Source organism: Medicago truncatula, chromosome 3 (assembly GCF_003473485.1).
Source record: "Medicago truncatula cultivar Jemalong A17 chromosome 3, MtrunA17r5.0-ANR, whole genome shotgun sequence".
Classification (NCBI taxonomy): Eukaryota; Viridiplantae; Streptophyta; class Magnoliopsida; order Fabales; family Fabaceae; genus Medicago; species Medicago truncatula.
Genome location: NC_053044.1, coordinates 1,879,261 through 1,897,788, shown reverse-complemented (window position 1 = coordinate 1,897,788; position 18,528 = coordinate 1,879,261). Strand labels below are relative to the sequence as shown.

Sequence of the window (18,528 nt, the reverse complement as noted above, 5' to 3'; positions counted from 1 at the left end):
GGTTAAAACTTTCTCCTCCACCATTCTTCTGGACATGTGTTATGGAATTTATTAATATATACGTATGTATTATGACTTGGCATGTGTAATATTATTCTTTTGGCAATACTTATAAGGTGGAAGAATAATTATTGAGTGAATCATCAAATTTGTCCTTGAATTTTCACGGGTCGGCCAAATTCATCCCTCAATTATGCAAAATATCAATTTAATCCCTGAATTTGTTAAATGTCAATCAAGTTAGTCCTTCTGTTCAAACGGAGCGTTAACGGGGATGATGTGGCCGTTAACTTCTCACATGTCAGACGTCATGCAGGCATGGACTAATTTGGTCGATAATAACAAACATTTCAAAGGACCAATTTGATTGATTTGCAGAAAATGTGGTGGCTTTCTTCCTAAATGATTCTTTCTTCCCCAAATGTATAAAATTGGAACCCTAATTACACAATTTGTAATCTACACTTCAAAATCACCAAAATTTCATCCAATAAAAAATGGTTCAGTTCTTCCCCAATTTAAAAAACTACAAACCCTAATTTTTTCGTATTGAATTTGAAAGCCAAAATCCTCAAAATTTCTTGAAGCAAAACTATTGATATTGAATCTGAAATGATGGGGGGTGGGAATATGGGAAAAAACAGTTATGAAAGTCGAGCTTCATCTTCAAGCTCCAAGTTTAATGGTGATGTGAGAGAGCTTGAATGTTGGTGTCCTAGAATTTGTGTTGTTAGAAAATCCAATACTAATAAAAACTCGGGAAGGCCATTCTATGTTTGCCCTCTGCCAAAGGTTTGTTTAACTATTAAATATGAGATGTCATTTTGGTTTGAACAACACATGACTGATTTTGAATATAATGAAAAGAGGTTGAAGATGATTGAGAAATGTAACATTTCTGTAATAATATTTCCATCAAATTACTCCCTGAATTATTTCTCTATCTATCAAATAGATCCCTACATTATATTAGAAACCACCCATCAAATAAGTCTCTGAATTGTTTAATCAGATATCAAATTGATCCTTAAAGCATATGTGTATAAAACGAAGTGAAAAAGCCAGGACACACAAATTGAAACTGAAATATTACTTAGGCAAAAGTCATAGGTCATAAGTCATAAGTCTAAGACATTACATATGCAAAAGAAACCCAATTATGGGGCATTAACAAGTCATGAGTCTTAAGTAAAGATAAGCGAAAGGAAACCCAACTATGAGGCATAATTCAAATAAGCCTAAATATTACAAATCAAAAAGTATATTTTAAACTTCATGAAGGTTCACTTTTTTGGAAATTCGGGGGATTGGTATAAACTCCATGAATTGAGGTTGATTTGAACCGGGTGAACCATAGGTTGGATATGAAACTCTAATTATGCCAGGAGGAGTTGGATGAGCTTGTGCAGGACCCCTCATTGGTGTTTGTTTAGGCCTATTAGCTGAAAGAACCAGTCCTTTAAGGCCATACCTCATTGGTGCAACACCCTGAAATTGCAAATTCAATCAAATTAGTTCATAAACTATGACATAATCAATCATATAAGTCCTTCAATTAATTAAATAATTGTCAAATCGATCCTTAAAATTTAAGTATCATACATGTCCAGCATTTGCAACAACATTTCCTGCACTTTCTGCATTTCTAGGCACAACATTTTCTGGCACAAAGTTAGCAGCATTTCCTGGCACAACATTAGGAGAGGTCAGAATGGAGAAAATTTTAGCGGGAAAGAGAAGGGTCAAAGACTAAGTTGATGTTTCAGACTGAAATGTGAGGAATGAGATATGGGTAATACAGGGGCAAAATTGGAAAAATATAAAAAAAATAAACTAAAAAGTGAAAACTTGAATTTTTCCATCTTCCTTCAAATTAGTCCTTGAACACGTGGCTTCCTTTTTGCCACGTGTATAGGACATCACATCATGCAGGGCGACATATCAACATGGTTAACGGAGCACTTGGACGGAGGGACGTTTTTGATGGACGTCTGTCAAATTCAAAGACTAAGTTGATATTTTGCATAATTGCACAGTTGGGATCACAAGCCAAATGTGTCCACATAGTCACCACAATGGAAAATATGTGGCTAACAAAATTTACTTGTTTAATCTAGTGATCAGGAAAAATGAAATTTAGTGTAGTGGATAAAATAAAACCGCAATTATTTTCAAATTTAAAACCATATTTTAAACCAAGCATCTTGAACCAACACACCTCTTCCAAATACTCGAGAAGAGGGAGCAATAAATCCAGTACGTACGAAATTGAAAAATTATATGAATAATATAAAAAATGTCGGTCGGAGAAAGACCTTAAAACAGTTGCCGTAGTTTCCATTTTTTTGTCCCGTGAAAGACATTTCTTGCCATCATCAAGACACGATAACACAAATATTTTGTTCCATTTTTGAAGAAAAGGACCTTGCGGATCAAGAATTTTATTTCTAGAACTAAAACATCTAGTAAGAACAATGCTTTCTGAAAAAGATTTGAAAGGTTTTTTAGCAAGGAAAATTATATGGTGAAGTTAAATGACCAATCATTGATTATTCATGCCACATCAGATTATATGGTGTATTGCATATTTACTCACATCAGAGTGTATCCAATAATAGAGTGTATCCAATAATAGAGGTATTTGTCTATATTAATTATTAGCATCATGGTAATGGTGATTCCATGCATTGTGAATCTCTTAATCGTGTTCTTCAAGTTGTTTGATAGACCATAACAAAGATTAAAGGTTGGAATGAAGATGTTCACCTCAAAGCTTTTCAGGCTGACCTTTCGTCGGTTGAGTCAATTATAAAGTTCAGTACTTCCGTGCGGCAATGGCTTTTGAATTCCGATCTGCACTGCTTGGTACAAATACTAATAAACAATGCTGGAATACTTGCAACATCTCCTAGAATCACAACTGAGGGCTACGATTAGTAATCACTTTTTTTTCTTTCTAATCTTCTGTGCTAGTGGTTAACAAAATTCTATCTTTCTCGTTGGAATTTTCATGCTCATGCTTGCCTTGCATAACACAATAAAAGGTGCATAAGACACACTTTCACATAATATTACTTTCCTGATGTGCATGATTTATTTATGCTTTGGGGATACGGTAATAGGTATTACTTAAATGTCAACTTTTGAGATGGCGTTGATTTGCATGACATGATCACCAGGAACTTTATAGAACTGATACTTGAGAAACATAGTTAGAAACATTTGTATACACAATGGATGCATTTTTATGGGAGCCTTTGATGCAATATTATAATCTGTTTTATATCTTCTCCATGTTTGTCTACTGTAGTTTCAAAATTAGTAGTTATTCTTAAAATCCAACTATATTTTCCACTCTTTCTCCCAAGATGATCAGCAAAAATTATATCGGTCCATTTGTTATGACCAAGCTTCTATTACCACTTCTTGAACGCAGTCATGTATCTTCCAAAATTGTTAATGTAACATCATTTACTCACCGAGTTGGTAGGATAATCATTTTAGTTCTCAATTTTTGGTTTATATTATTGTCTAGTGATCCTACTCTTAGGTTTTACTGTCTACCATAAAACACTTATTGATTTTCTATACAATGGCGCACTCCTATAGAACCTTCTCAAGCTCTTTTCTTTAGTTACTAATATGCAGGTTGATGAGGGAATTATATATGGGAAAAGATTTTTAAAATCAAAACAATATCCATATGCTCAGATCTATGAGTATTCAAAATGTAAGCTGCATATTCTGAATGAACTAATATAGATTACACTGTATCTTTAGCCCTAATTCCTAACTAGCATGTATTTTTGTTGAAGTATGTCTACTTCTCTTCTCATATGAGCTCCACCGACAGCTTTTCCAGATTGGTAAATCTCATCAGATATTTGTCAAGTATGTTTACCAAATCAACTTTTATTTTCTTTTACCATCTTTTTTTCCATGTGTTGTGTGTTTTTATAACTATAGGTTATTTGTTTTTGTATAGGTTACCTAATTAAAGTATTATTGTGATCTTTGTTGCTCGAATATGTTTTTTTGATTGCTTCAATGACTTTCCTACAGATTATTGTTTCCCAAGTTCTTTTCTGCACAACCCATGAGCTCTTGCTTTTGGCAAATGTATATGCCAATCTGAATATAATGTCTTGTCTGTCGATCTCATGCCAAACCTATAATTCTCATATAGTTCTGAACTTTCAATTAAAGGCTGAGATCTGTTATGCGCCCCTCTTTTGTTAAGGATACAATGAAGCTACTATCAGAGTATTTGTCTCCCAACAAGGAGCATACTCTACCCCTGAAGCTACAACTACCTAATTAGCCAATGAGTTTGACGGAAAAATATTTGAAGTGCGAGCAGATATACTCTTATGAGTGTGACTTTGGGTTTGAGCTAGTGTTGCAATTCGCAAGGAAAACGATCATGAGTAAAAATCAGACGGGAAAATAAAAATTTGCAAGAAAAAGAGAGCCTTGCAAAATGATTTAAGCTTTGTAGATAAAACTTTAGCAAAATGATAAAGCTTTATTGATGCCGCTCTTACTCCGTCTGTGAGTACTTTTTTAGCAAAGTCTTTGTTGATATCTGTTTTACATTTTTATTGCATGCATTGATGTTTCAAAATGACTGAAGGTATTGTCTACCAATTCACTTACTTATTATCATCAGTTGTAGTTATAGCTGTCAAAACGGGCGGCCCGGCCCTAGCGGGCTTCGGGCTTTAGCGGGCCGGGCCAAAAAGCCCGATTGACAAAACGGGCTTGAAATATACTACCCGAGTCCGGCCCTACACGGGCCGCGGGTTAAACGGGCCGGCCCGTATTAAAAATTATATATTTTTTTATTTTAAAAAAGTACTATAAAACACTGCTATAATTTTTTTATAAATAATATTTTTAATATGTTTAAATAATGTCTAGCACAAAAGTAAATTGTAAACATTTTCGTACAAACGTCGTAAACTAAAACGACGAGAAAAATGATTTTAAATAAATTAGATATGTTATGGTTATAGATATTTATATATTCGATCTTTAAAACTATAAATAACGAAATGAATAAATATAATTTTATATTACATTTATATTTGTGTTAATTCATTGAATTTTCACTTTTGTTTTTTACTTTGATAATCAACTAAGTAAATAATTATTTGAAAAATATATATAATTTATAGAATTTTTTTTGTTATGCGGGCTAACGGGCTACCCGCGACCCATTCGGGCTAGCCCTAACGGGTACCGGGCTTTTAAGGGCCGGGCTAAAAAGCCATATTAAAATTCGGGCTCAATATTTTAGACCCAAACCCTATATTTATTCGGGCTAAACGGGCCGGCCCGTTTTGACAGCTCTAGTTGTAGTCATATCTAAGGTTTCATCTGATGCAGTATCTAATGCATGATGCCTTATCCTTATGCGTCCGTAATTGATCTTTAACTAACCCAAAGAAACAACATGTTGGTCAATCATTTACATAAATACATTAAGCCTGCCCACACAAATCAGCAGTCAGATGAAATGATTGAAAGTAGCAGGGAATACACTCATGAAATTAAATTTATTGTAAAATATGAGATTAATATATATGTTCATGAAAATATATGATTTTTTCATCGTGTTTTTGTACTACTAAAAATGTTATGTTGTATGATTAAAACAGCAAAGTATTAAAAAACAATTATACACTTTTTTAGATAGAAAAATATAGGCTTAAAGGCACTTCTCGTCCCTATCTTTTAACTGAAACATGATTTTAGTCTCTCCATTGTAAATAAATTCAGGATTTTAGTCCCTCAGTTTCATAAGTTTGAGGATATATTTTTTTCACAATCCAATTGCAAGCTTATTCTTGATGACTTGTCATTTTCATTAATGACGTGAAATTACATTTTAATGTTCCCCTGTTCCTTGAAGTTGTGGTATGTTTTGAGATTCGTGACTTATATGATTCACTTCACATTTAAAGGAGTCAAAATTGAGGGGTAAGATTGTTTTGTTTAGATATTTTCGAGTAAAAATTGATTTTGTACAATCCATTTTTTCACGACTCTATCAAACCACAAATCAATTTACAGTCACCCCACTTTTAGTAATAAAAAAATATATCTCTTACACGCATGCTTAATTGGTTATTTTTATAGAAAATAAAAAATGACTTGTTTTGCCAGTTCCCAAAGATCTTTTTAAAATGTTTCTAGAAAATAGTTTAACATGCATTAGAAAGCTCAAAGCTTCATATGTCATTGTCATTACTCCGGGCTTTTTCTATAAGCAAATAGACATTTCCTGTTTTTTCTATAAACAAATGATATGTATATTTGATCTAAATTTAGACCAAATACGTATACTTCTTTGCTTATGTTAAAAACAAGAGGGTAAGTGATAGGTATAGTAAGCGTAGGTATGTGAATACGACAATTAAAAAAAAAGTAAGGCAGGGTAAGTCAGTAAAACAAACATGAATTTTGCTTTATAATATAACATGAAAGAGTTAAATTCTTCGATTCACAACAAGAACAACACAAAAAAAGTCTAAAAAGTAAAAAAATTAGGGTTGATTAAAACAACAAAGAAACTCAAAAGCACAAAAATTAGGAGCATTATATTAGCATATATTATTATATTAATAAATAAGATAAAACCGCATATTTCACTCACAATAGAAGAATTAACAAAAATTGAGTATAACGAGCACCATACGTGTACCAATACCGGATAAGTACTTGGTACATGTACTTCATCGTTTTACAAGTACCCATATTTCAAGAGTGTAAGTGCCACTATTCTTTGTCATTACACGACATGACATACAATCCAATGCTAAAAATTGTTTCTCTTATTACCAAAAGGGGTCACCGATAGCAAATCGGATGTAGTTTCCCAAAGCTCATGTGCTAATTTGGTGTCTTGTGAAAGTGCTGAAGAATTTATAGTTCTACCTTTCCCCCCAAAAAAGTAAACTCCTGATGTTCCCTGAAAAAAAAATGTAAGCTTATTAACATTTTGAACTCAATGGCTCGAGTCAAGACACAAGACTAATTTGCAAGAAATACTGATCGAGGATAACTATTTGTAAAGATCAATTATTCAAAAGGTCCAAATTAGTAATGTCAAATCATCAAATGTAATTCCATGTCATTAATGAAAATGACAAGTCAAAGAATGAACTCGCAACTGGGTTGTGAAAAAAAAAATATCCTCAAACTTAAGAAACTGAGGGACTAAAATCCTGAATTTATCAGTTAAAAGAGAGACACGATAAGTGCATTTAAGCCTATATTTTTCCATCTAAAAAAGTGTATAATTGTTTTTTAATACTTTCCTGTTTTAGTCATACAACAGAACATTTTTAACAGTACAAAAACACGAGGAAAAAAAACATATTTTCATGAACATATATATTAATCTCATATTTTACAATAAATTTAATTTCATGAGTGTATTCGTTGCTACTTTCAATCATTTCATCTGACTGCTGACTTGTGTGTGTGTGCAGGCTTTATGTATTTATGTAAATGATTGACCAATATGTTGTTTCCTTGGGTAAGTTCAAGATGAATTACGGACGCAGAAGGATAAGGCATCAGACAATAGATATTGCATCAGATGAAACCTTAGCTATGACTACAACTAATGGTAATAAGTAAGTGAGTTGTTAGACATTTTGAAACATCAATGCATACAATAAAAATGTAAAACAGAAATCAACAAAGACCGCTAAAAAAGTACTCACAGGCGGAGTAAGAGCGGCATCAATAATGGAATCATTCCCGCTCTCAAAGGATTCCAATAGGCGTAGACGCTTCAGTACAAAGAATGCCACCCAAGACAGGCTTGCTGGAACTTCTCGCATGATGTTTGTTTGTACAACTCCAGGATCTGCAACACTGATGCATAGCAATACAAAAAATGAATATTAAAAGTGGAGTAGAAACCATGGTTAGTAACCAGAAATATAATAAAAATTTATCTACAAAGCTTAAATCATTTCGCAAGGCTCTCTTTTTCTTGCAATTTTTTTTTTCCCGTCTGATTTTTATTCATGTTCGTTTTCCTTGCGAATTGCAACACTAGCTCAAACCCAAAGTCACTCTTATTGGTGCTATTTATGCAACAATAAGTTAAACCCAACCACAAATGCACAAGTGAGTTTTCATAAGAGTGTATCTGCTCGCACTTAAAACATTTTTCCGTCAAACTCATTGGCTAATTAGGTAGTTGTAGCTTCAGGGGCGGAGTATGCTCCTTTTTGGGAGACAAAGATTGTGATAGTAGCTTCATAGTATCCTTAACAAGACAAGGGCGCATAACAGATCTAAGCCTTTAATTGAAAGTTCAGAACTACATGAGAATTACAGGTTTGACATGAGATCGACAGACAAGACACTATGTTTAGATTGGCATATACATTTGCCAAAAGCAAGAGCCCATGGGTTGTGCTAAAAAGAACTTGGGAAACAATAATTTGTAGGAAAGTCATGGAAGCAATCAGAAAAAACATATCCGAGCAACAAAGATCACAATAATACATTAATTAGGTAACCTATACAAAACACACATCACTTGGAAAAAAGATGGCAAAAGGAAATAAAAGTTAATTTGGTAAACATACTTGACAAATATCTGATGAGATTTACCCATCTGGCAAAGCTGTCGGTGGAGCTCATATGAGAAGAGAAGTAGACATACTTCAACAAAAATACATGCTAGTTAAGAATTAGGGCTAAAAATACGGTGTAATCTATATAAGTTCATTCAGAATATGCAGCTTACATTTTGAATACTCATAGATCTGAGCATATGGATATTGTTTTGATTTTAAAAATCTCTTCCCAGATACAGTTCCCTCATCAACCTGCATATTAGTAACTAAAGAAAAGAGTTTGAGAAGGTTCTATAGGAGCGCGCCATTGTAGAGAAAATCAACAGATATTTTTTGGAAGGCAGTAAAACCCAAAGAGTAGGATCATTAGACAATAATATAAATCAAAAAGTGAGGACTAAAATGATTATCCTACCAGCTCGGTGAGTAAATGATGTTACATTAACAATTTTGGAAGATACGGGACTGCTTTCAAGAAGTGGTAATAGAAGCTTGGTCATAACAAATGGGCCGATATAATTTGTGGCGATCATCCTGGGAGAAAGAGTGGAAAATATAATTGGATTTTAAGAGTAGCTACTAATTTCAAAACTAAGACAGTAGACAAACATGGAGCAGATATAAAACAGATAAGTAATTTTGCATCAAAGGCTCCCATAAAAATGCATCCATTGTGCATACAAATGCTTCTAACTATGTTTCTCAAGTATCAGTTCCATAATAAATTTCCTGGTGATCATGTCATGCAAATCAACATCATCTCAAAAGTTGACATTTAATTAATAATACCTATTACCATATCCCCAAAGCATAAATAAATTATGTAGATCAGGAAAGTAATTATTTGAAAGTATGTCTTATGCACCTTTTATTGTGTTATGCAAGGCAAGCATGAGCATGTAGGTTTCAATGATAAAATAGAATTTTGTTAACCACTAACAAAAGATTAGATAAAAAAAGTAATTACTTATCGTAGCCCTCAGTTGTGACTCTAGGAGATGTTGCAAGTATTCCAGCATTGTTTATTAGTATTTGTACCGAGCAGTGCAAATCGGAATCCAAAAGCCACTGCCGCAGGGAAGTACTGAACTTTATAATTGACTCAACCGACGAAAGGTCAGCCTGAAAAGCTTTGAGGTGGGCATCCTCATTCCAACCTTTAATCTTTGTTATGGCCTATCAAACAACGGGAAGAACACGATTAAGATCTTCACAATGCATGGAATCATCATTACCATGATGCTAATAATTAATATTGAAAATACCTCTGACAACAACTGCTCTGATCTTCCCACTGCATCAATCCATAACAGGAATCTTAGGTAAGAATGCTAGCAAGTAGCAACACATTTTTTCAAATAGTCTTTTGGACACACTCTATTATTGGATAAATCCCACTAAATAACCTAGACCACACAATGAAGTACCAATATATAGACACATACACCAATACACCAGACACAACACGACACTGACACCGACGCATAGACACCATAGAAATTTGACAAAAAAGAAGTGATTGTATTTTAGTCACAACTCACAAGTGTCAGACACCAACACATGTCAAACACGCACTTAATCTGAAGCTTCAATGATACATAGATCCACTTTCTATTAGTGCATGTCTGGATTGATGGTGAGATTGACATAATCACAAGATTTGGACAAAAACTACAGTTCAGAGATAGAGCTTTATATAATCACAGTGGTGGTGCAATTTGATCAATTTTATTGTGAATGGAAGCATGCACTTAGAAAGTGGATTTCACTTAGAATTAAATAGAGTTGTAGAAAATAGTGGATTGTTAGCATATAAAGAATTACCAATAACAACAACATATCCTTCCTTAGAAAGCTTGCATGCAGTAGATAATCCCAAGCCAGATGTTGCCTACACAAAAAAATGATAGAATTCACATAGTTATAATGAAATTTGCAAGAGAGGGAAGAAAGAAAAAAGAACTTACACCGGTGATGACGCAAACGGGCTTATTAGGAAAAGTGGAAGGTGAAGACCTTGGGTAGGATACGATTTTGTGAGAAAAGAGCGAATCCTTAAACAATTGGTAATGAGAAAATGCAACAGAAAAGGTCCAAAGCAACGCCATTCTCAAGAATTGAATCGAGCATAGGAAATAGATAGACCGTAATAAATCCTTTATCAAATTAATCATTCCCACTGTGTGAGAAAGATAGAATCAGTTGGTTGTTAATACTCAGGTTGGGTTCATGATGGCAAGTTAGTTAAGGGAAAAAGAAGAAGGTAAATATGACACTTTGAATGCTTCAAAAAAACATAGTCAGTATATACGGTGGAATGTTGATGATGGATTCTCTGCGGTTTGGGCCCAATTAATTGGGATCGGGATTGCCTGAATTTAGGGTGCAAAAGGCACCTAACTTTCAAATCTTGTGAACCGTTAGATCAATCTTAAGCATTCATTATACACGTCTCCTTCGTCTCTTTGAAAAATCTTATGATTATGTGATCTTTCACCTCCGGTTTTGTAAGTTGGGTACTTGGCAACGACATATATAGTTATAACGCCTTATCAAATAATCAAGTACACTTTTAAAGAGCAGAAAGTAAACATGAGTTTTTTTATAGGCAAATCATAGGGTTAGTATTGTCGATGGCCGACCATGGCAGAGAGCTAAAAACCCGCCATACCGGCTGACATATAGCGCCACTATGTCCGATGGATGATGTCATGGAGTCACCATCCTTCACAAAATTGGCCACATGGCAGAAAGCCAAAAACCCGCCAACGATATCCGCCATGGCTGATATTTGACAACATTGTTTAGGGTATGCTTAGGAATTGGATTTTGAAGAGTTCGGATAGGATGGCTTAGAACGGCGAAGTCCATAATTTGAAATATATTTGATAATAAAAAAAAAAAAAAAAGTCCTCCAATCCAAAACCCTTCATCCAAACATACCTTAAGGTATAGCAATAAGACAAACCACATATACAATAATATCCTACTCGAATACTCATACAAAACCCGTTCACGTAACCAAAACATATTTCCAATACTTCAATTCTCCTCATACCAAGTTTTTACCAACACTGAAAAATAAGACGAGACGAGTTTAACATGCTCAGAAACACGTGTTTTTTAAGATTATAAGTTTATTTACTTTTCCTTTCACAAGGTCGACATAAAAATGAAACGCAAACTGCCACAAATCATATAGAAATAACTTGTTTACCAAACCAAAATGCAACTAACAGCACCTTCTCCAGTTTCATAATCATAATAATATCATAAAAAAACAACATTCAGTAATCAACTATTCGTTTCCAAACTACATACACTAACACAACATAATTAAAAAAAAATAGCGTATTCCATGATCAATTAGCTAGAATGAACTAATCACAAAATTTGAATCATCAAAATTAAAAACAAATAAAAAAAAATTTAAACTATTATACATGAAATTCACATAACGTAAAAGTATTACAAAAATCTTAAAATAAGAAAGAAAAAAAAAAGTTAACGGAATGCGAAGTGTTAGGAAATCAACCTGTGATTTTATTATGACACGAATTTGGAAGTGAACAGAATCCCGCCATAGATCTACAGCAGCTAAACAATTCGAAACAAATAACAGAAAGCACAATTGAGCTTGAAAATCTTCAAAAAAGAGTTTGGAATTTGAATCTGAGAAGAAGACGGTCACGATATACAGTGACCCATCTGTCAAAGTGGTGAAGAATCTATTTAGCATCCACACCTGGAAGAGAAACTATCGTACAAAGGAGGGTGGGTTTTGAGAAAGTTTCAAAATCTAGAGAATTGCTGTTCCCACATGTTTGGTTGTGCCACACGAGTAAAATACGAAAATGCCTTTCGGCAGTTTGCTACCGAAGTTTTTAGGAAACCGGCGGCAGTTAACTGCCGAGAAAAACCTCGGTAGTTAATATGAACTTAAACAATTTCGGTAGTTAACTACCGAAGAAAACTGCCGAAGAAAACCTCGGTAGTTAACTGCCGAGGAAATCTTCATCATTCTAAAAACTACCTGTGGTTCTGGGTTCTGGTTATGTTGAGTTTTCCTCGGCAGTTAACTGCCGCCGGTTTCCTAAAAACTTCGGCAGTTTACTACCGAAGGGCATTTCCGTAACTTACTCGTGTGGCACAGCCATACCATATGTGGGAACAGCAATTCTCCAAAATCTATGATTTTGACCCATTAGTTTGTTTGTCATTTTTAATTAGGATTTTGATTTGTGGGTAAGGAATAGTTTCTATTTTAAATTCCAAATTATACGGTTGGAAATTTTTTAAATTAGGTGGGGTACCATGTATCCTTGACCAAGTCAAAATTGATGTTTTATAAAATGGGCTAAATATGAGGGGTGACTTTTGCCATTTTTTTGAAAAGGGGGTCTAAATTACTACTTTCGCAGATCCATCATTTCTATCGATTTGAATTAACGAATATCGTTTATTTTTGTCAAAAAAAATATATGCCAAAATCAAAACATTTTTTACATACAATTAAACGCAATAGATAAGCATATACACAAACATTGATACCCTTTTAATTGATTCTAAACATATAGAGTAATGATATTTGTACAACCCTTTTTAAATAACTTTTGGGACAATCTTATTATTCTCTTCTTTCATTGGTCAAAAACAATAGAGAGAGAAAAAGGAAGAGAGAGAATAAGAATATAATGTGAGTATGAGAGAGAAAGTTGTTCAAAAATTGTAGCAAAATGGTTGTACAAATATTATTTCTCAAACATATATTAGTATATGGTTGTTCATACATTTGTTAGGACTTTCTGTTCTTGGTCTAGTCAACATGTTATTGAGATTTATCCTCCTTGTATAGCACACTTTTTAATTAATGATATCAGTTAATATTGTTTTGGTAAAAAAAAAACAAAAAAAGCACCTATATTAGTATAATACAAAATTAATATTACACAGATATAGATAATACAAATTTCTTATAGTAATTTATCTTCATGTGAGGTGGTTCGATCATTTGTGTTTGTGTTGATTCCATGGCACTCTGAAAGCATACTTCCTTCTCCTTGCATTTCTAGCTGATGAAGCAACGGTTCTTTCTCTGACATTGAAAGATAATTGATAGCTTTGCATATGATTGTGTACTTAGCAACTAAATCCTTGTAGTGATTTAGTAATATGTCCACATCTTCCATTGCTAGATCTTTGCTCTCTGCTTCCATGTATGGATAATTTGTTCCATGTTGCAAAACATGAAACTCTGCATGGTAATTTAAATGTGATTGTGATAAGGGTTGAAATCTATAAAAACAAGTAACAAACTAACTACCTAAAGTTTTGTTTGGAAAAGTTTAATTTTGTTTATCTCATCTTATGATATAAATAGCTATGAGTCTGTTTGAATTGACTTATTTGAACTTAACTACTAGCATAAACACCTATGAGATTGTTTTGAAAAGCGTATCAAACAACTTATAATATGTTCATAAGTTATTTTCGGTTTATTTCCGTAGACTCACAAAGATAATTTATGAAAATAGTAGAACTTAATTATTTGAAAACAATGTCTTTATTTTGGTTATAGAAATAGTCTATATGTAGATCAAAACAGAAATACCGTATATAATCTTATGCTATAAGTGCTTAATTTAGCTATTTATTATACGAACACTTAAAAAAGTATTCTATGACATGCTCATAACTCATAAGCTCATTGCAGCTTATTTCACTAAAGTTCGAAGATTTTTTATTTTTTTAATGAGAGTTTAGTTAAACTCCCTAAAATGGTTTATTTAGTAATTGGTTAATTGAACTCTTTACTCAAACAAGTTCTAAAAGAATGAGAAATAAATTTAAACTAACCTCTAGTATCAAGTTTGTTATGCATTTTGTTTGAAACATTGCTCTCGTTCTTCACTTCTTGTTTAATTTGACATGCAGAGTGTAATTCACTTGTGACTTTCTTGGCCAATTTGGCTGCTTGCATGCACTCCTCAAATTTGATTTCATCAATTGAGAGGGATTTAGAATTCAATTCAATTATAAATGTCTTAGCTGACACAAGATTTGTGAAATAATACTCAGCTTCTGAGATGAGTTTTGTTTGCCTTCTATACAACTTAATGAATTTGAGGTTTGAATGCAACATTGGAGGATTGGCCTGAAAATGACAAACCAAAATGAAGAAATTAGTATCAAAAGATCAAAGTGTAGTAGTAGCCGAAAATCATTGAAAATATAACACATTCCTACTTTTAATAAAGTACGATAACACTTAATCAATGTTTTAAAATCGTATTGAAGATCAAACCATTGAAACCTCTGTCATGGTTCAATCAATTCAACCACGGTTGAACCAAATAACAATTTTTTTATAAAGTATTAAAAAAAGTAAAAAGAATAAATACAAAAATGAAAATAATCAAAACTGGTTGATCCAACTGCCGTTTAGTAAGATAACAATGTAACATGGATCAAATAAACTGTCGAACTGGCCGATTTCTGGTTCATCCGGTTGAACCGACCAGTTTAATATTTAAAATACTGGTTAAAAATTAAAATATTATGATCATCTAGTGATCTATTTTGGCTTTGTTAATTGTTTTTTGTGTTCGGTCCAAAGTGTGAGGTTGTGGAGATATCTAGATGGACTGACTTAGATGTCAAGGACCCCTAATTAGTGTCTTTCTTAAAATTTTACGAACAAATAAACAACATTAATCATGGAAACCAAACATGCTCATGCTTTAATCTATAAGCAAAAAACGGCTAATAAACTATATTTGAAAATCAGCAGAATGTATTATTACCAAGGAGGGCTAGCCTTGCCTTGATGGTAACATATATGAGCACAGGGATAAAGTCATCTGCTCCTGCTGGCACATACTCAGACATTGCAGCATTGAGCAACAAATTGTTGATAACTCTGCAACAATTCATAATGGTTGAGAGTTTCTCTTGTGGAGCTTTGAATGCATTGATTTTCTGCAATTCCTTCTCCGCAAGCTGTGAAATGAAAAGGGAAATGAATATTCGACGGTTAAACTGACTAATGAAAGATTTTTAAGGATCAAACTCACTAAAGAAAGATATATTCATGAATATTTTTGTAAATTTGACAGATTTAAAGACCACAGTGACAATGTTTGACACATTCAAGAATATGGTTATATTATGTCTAGGAATCAAACCCTAACTAATGTTATCGCTGATTAGAATAAAACAATTGCAATAAAAATCATATAATAAGTTAAAATTGAATCATGCATCATGATCATGAAGCATACCATACCAGCCATGATGCTTCATTATGAAGAACTGGTGGTATATCCAAATGTTCAGGCTTCAAAAATGTTTGCAGCAAGCTTATTTTCTCAGAGATTTCATGGTCAATCTTTGCATCCTCAGGAGAAGCAGCAAATGTTCGAGAGAACAATTTAGTCATTATATATTTTTCCAAACCCTGCAAGCGAGGCTATTTATCTCTCTGCTTTGGTTGAAAATATGAAGTATAAAGCTAATATGAAATCAAACAATTGTATTCAGAATCTACAGACACAGTGGCATATATGTAATTAGGCGTAAACGTACCTCCATGGCACAATCAATGTCTTCTTCAGTGGCAGTTGCCCAAAGTGGATGATTTCTAATTGCAACTTCCATCGACAGAAAGAAGTCTTGAACTCTTCGACCATCATTTTCAGGTTTTGGTTGGTAAAATGAAAATGATACAATGAAGCTAATAAAAACACATAAAACAAAATAAACTTTAATAAAAGCAAATTGCATAATATATATGGTACATGTGGTGTAAATTAAGCAATGATGCTAATTCTTGTTTTTACCAATGTTCATTTTGTTTTTACACACTTTATCATCTGATTATTAAATCAATTGCTATAAAGTAGAAATTAAACAAAGCTGCAAGAATAATTTAAATAGGCTGAATCACAAGGCTTATTCAATAGTGATATAAAAGTGGAAGAACTGCTAGGTTTATTTAATGGTTATACAAGTAATATTTGGATTTGAAGCTTAGCTTTTGTGTCCTGTATTTTCTTTTCCATCTATTAACCAACTTACAAGAGTCACTTTGGATACACATATAAAAAAAGCTTATAGAAAAATAACTATTAAAAGAATTTTCATCAACCATTAACTTCTACATGTCAATATTTTTTCAAGCTTTCTTATGTAACTGTTATGTGGACTTTTGCTAGGTCCATGTCCTCCATATTTTGGTTATTTTCCTTTATTTTAATCTACTTTAAGCTTAAAAAAAACTGTTCTTCAGACATATAAACTTGCACTGTACAGACTTTTCTTTAAAGTATGATACGACCCAATTCAAGTAGGGATCACACTCCAGAATCTAGAGAGAATTTGAGAAAAGGAAATTGATTATTTTTCATTGATTCTAATCACGAGGCAATACAATGCTTATATAAGCTGGTGAATGCTCATAATAACATAACTAAAACATCTAGAAAATAGCAATGCGGGTCTAATATATCTTCTAGTCTCATTGGCATATTTGAAGTAGTAAACCTCAAGGCAGATGAGAGTCAAGACAGACTGGTGGTTTCGCAGAACATGAGAGTTCTTCAAAACCTATTGTTGTGTTGGAGGGGGTTGTATTTCGTGTGGCTGCAACATTGCTCTTTTTACAGCATGTCCTACTTGCAGCAATAGATATTTGTCTCATTCAGCATCTCAAATTGAAAATATAATTTACCTTGTGATTCAGAAGGCAAATACAGAACAAAGTATATTGGCTGTAATGAGATGGAATGGTTAATAGCTTGGTTTTGGGCTATTGCTGAAGGAATGTTTACAGAACAAAGTAAAGGCTCCTCAAATGTAAATCAATACAATACGACACCTATGATTACACTGAATTATGTCATTTTCTTAAATTATTAAAAGTGTCGGCATGTCCTTGTCATGTCCGTGTCCGTGCTTCATAGGTCCCAAGCCAACACACTAGGTCAACCAAATGGGTTTGGAACAAGCAACACTACTATCAAAATAATCATAAAATGAAACGCATAGATATGTCTGTAGAAAATAATAACAAATAGAAAAACTTGAACTAGTTTTCCTTGAGTCACCAATGCATAACAAAGTTAAAGAAAACATAAACACTGAAATTCATTAACAAAAGAAAGATTTGGTTAATTACCTCTTAATGGCTCGGACGAGGTCAAGTGAAGAAGGGTGTCGCATACGGTGGAGAAAATCATGGAAAGACGTTGATCTTGATGATGATGCTGATCCTTCCATAATTTACTAACAAGTATAAGAATTGAGTTTGAACTAAATGTAGTTGTAGAAGAAAAAGAACAACAAAAAACAAAGAAGCAACGTGTTCCAACGATGGGACCAAAGAATGCTATGTTCAATATGTTGTGGCACACCACGTGTGATTCTCAACTATCGGTAAATTTTATGAATGTTAGTTAAGTCAAAGTCATAATTTCCTGTTCGGATTAAGGTGAGTTTTGAATAGTGGTTAACCTTCGGGTTTTCAAGTAAAAAGGATCCGGTCAAAAGATAAATAAAATTCGACTAAGAATCTTGTCAATGAGGGCAGGGACGGATCTTGAGTAAATTTTTTTGGGGTGTCAAACTTCTATGGAATATATATCAAACAGTTTTAAGAACTAACAATAAATAATAAGGCATAAATTCTTTGAAAGCATCAAGAGATTGTGGGTTCGAATCCCATCAAAATTGTTTTTTTTAAAAGTAAAAAATAAAACATGTAAAAAGAAGACTAGGCAGTGTTGAACCCACGACCTTTCCCAATTTATGGCACCCCTTATACACCTAATATAGTATATAAAGGAAATCTGAGGATGCCATGACACCTGCCTGCCTCTTAGAAGATCCGCCACCGAACGAGGGCCTCTGAAACACTTTTTAAATATTC

The 18,528-nt window shown here is 33.3% G+C and overlaps 2 protein-coding genes across 4 annotated transcripts; both read right to left on the bottom strand.

Moving 5' to 3' along the window:
• Positions 1-6,605: 6,605 nt before the first annotated feature.
• On the bottom strand, positions 6,606-12,416 carry LOC11422406 (dehydrogenase/reductase SDR family member on chromosome X). Of its 3 annotated transcripts, none has more exons than XM_039832246.1 (10): positions 12,139-12,415; positions 10,571-10,619; positions 10,428-10,494; positions 9,869-9,934; positions 9,571-9,779; positions 9,019-9,137; positions 8,774-8,869; positions 8,613-8,688; positions 7,734-7,887; positions 6,606-6,973 (listed from the first exon to the last, which is right to left on the bottom strand). In XM_039832246.1, exons 1-10 carry the CDS (start codon positions 12,185-12,187, stop codon positions 6,821-6,823), a joined length of 1,038 nt encoding a protein of 345 aa, XP_039688180.1. In that variant the 5' UTR covers positions 12,188-12,415; the 3' UTR covers positions 6,606-6,820. The 3 variants fall into 3 exon arrangements, with proteins under 3 accessions (XP_039688180.1, XP_003598267.2, XP_003598266.2); XM_003598218.4 differs by having other exon boundaries at positions 6,628-6,973; positions 9,869-9,897; positions 10,571-10,782; XM_003598219.4 differs by lacking the exon at positions 10,571-10,619 and having other exon boundaries at positions 9,869-9,897; positions 12,139-12,416.
• A 919-nt stretch (positions 12,417-13,335) lies between these two features.
• On the bottom strand, positions 13,336-18,001 carry LOC11425088 (vacuolar protein sorting-associated protein 9A). The gene is made up of 6 exons (XM_003598217.4): positions 17,779-18,001; positions 16,188-16,335; positions 15,889-16,059; positions 15,426-15,602; positions 14,460-14,757; positions 13,336-13,857 (listed from the first exon to the last, which is right to left on the bottom strand). Exons 1-6 carry the CDS (start codon positions 17,877-17,879, stop codon positions 13,577-13,579), a joined length of 1,176 nt encoding a protein of 391 aa, XP_003598265.2. The 5' UTR covers positions 17,880-18,001; the 3' UTR covers positions 13,336-13,576.
• Positions 18,002-18,528: the final 527 nt, after the last annotated feature.

What these genes read in the sequence shown, in the direction of transcription:
- LOC11422406 (XM_003598218.4), bottom strand. Translation starts at nt 12,187, where the DNA reads ATGGCGGGATTCTGTTCACTTCCAAATTCGTGTCATAATAAAATCACA. An exon ending in ACAACTGAGGGCTACGATAA is followed by an intron (nt 9,138 to 9,570) that starts GTAATTACTTTT and finishes TCTTTCTCCCAG; the next exon opens with GATGATCGCCACAAATTATA. An exon ending in ATCATTTACTCACCGAGCTG is followed by an intron (nt 8,870 to 9,018) that starts GTAGGATAATCA and finishes TCTTTTCTTTAG; the next exon opens with TTACTAATATGCAGGTTGAT.
- LOC11425088 (XM_003598217.4), bottom strand. Translation starts at nt 17,879, where the DNA reads ATGGAAGGATCAGCATCATCATCAAGATCAACGTCTTTCCATGATTTT. An exon ending in ATAATGAAGCATCATGGCTG is followed by an intron (nt 15,603 to 15,888) that starts GTATGGTATGCT and finishes TTCATTTCACAG; the next exon opens with CTTGCGGAGAAGGAATTGCA. An exon ending in TAACAAACTTGATACTAGAG is followed by an intron (nt 13,858 to 14,459) that starts GTTAGTTTAAAT and finishes ATTACCATGCAG; the next exon opens with AGTTTCATGTTTTGCAACAT.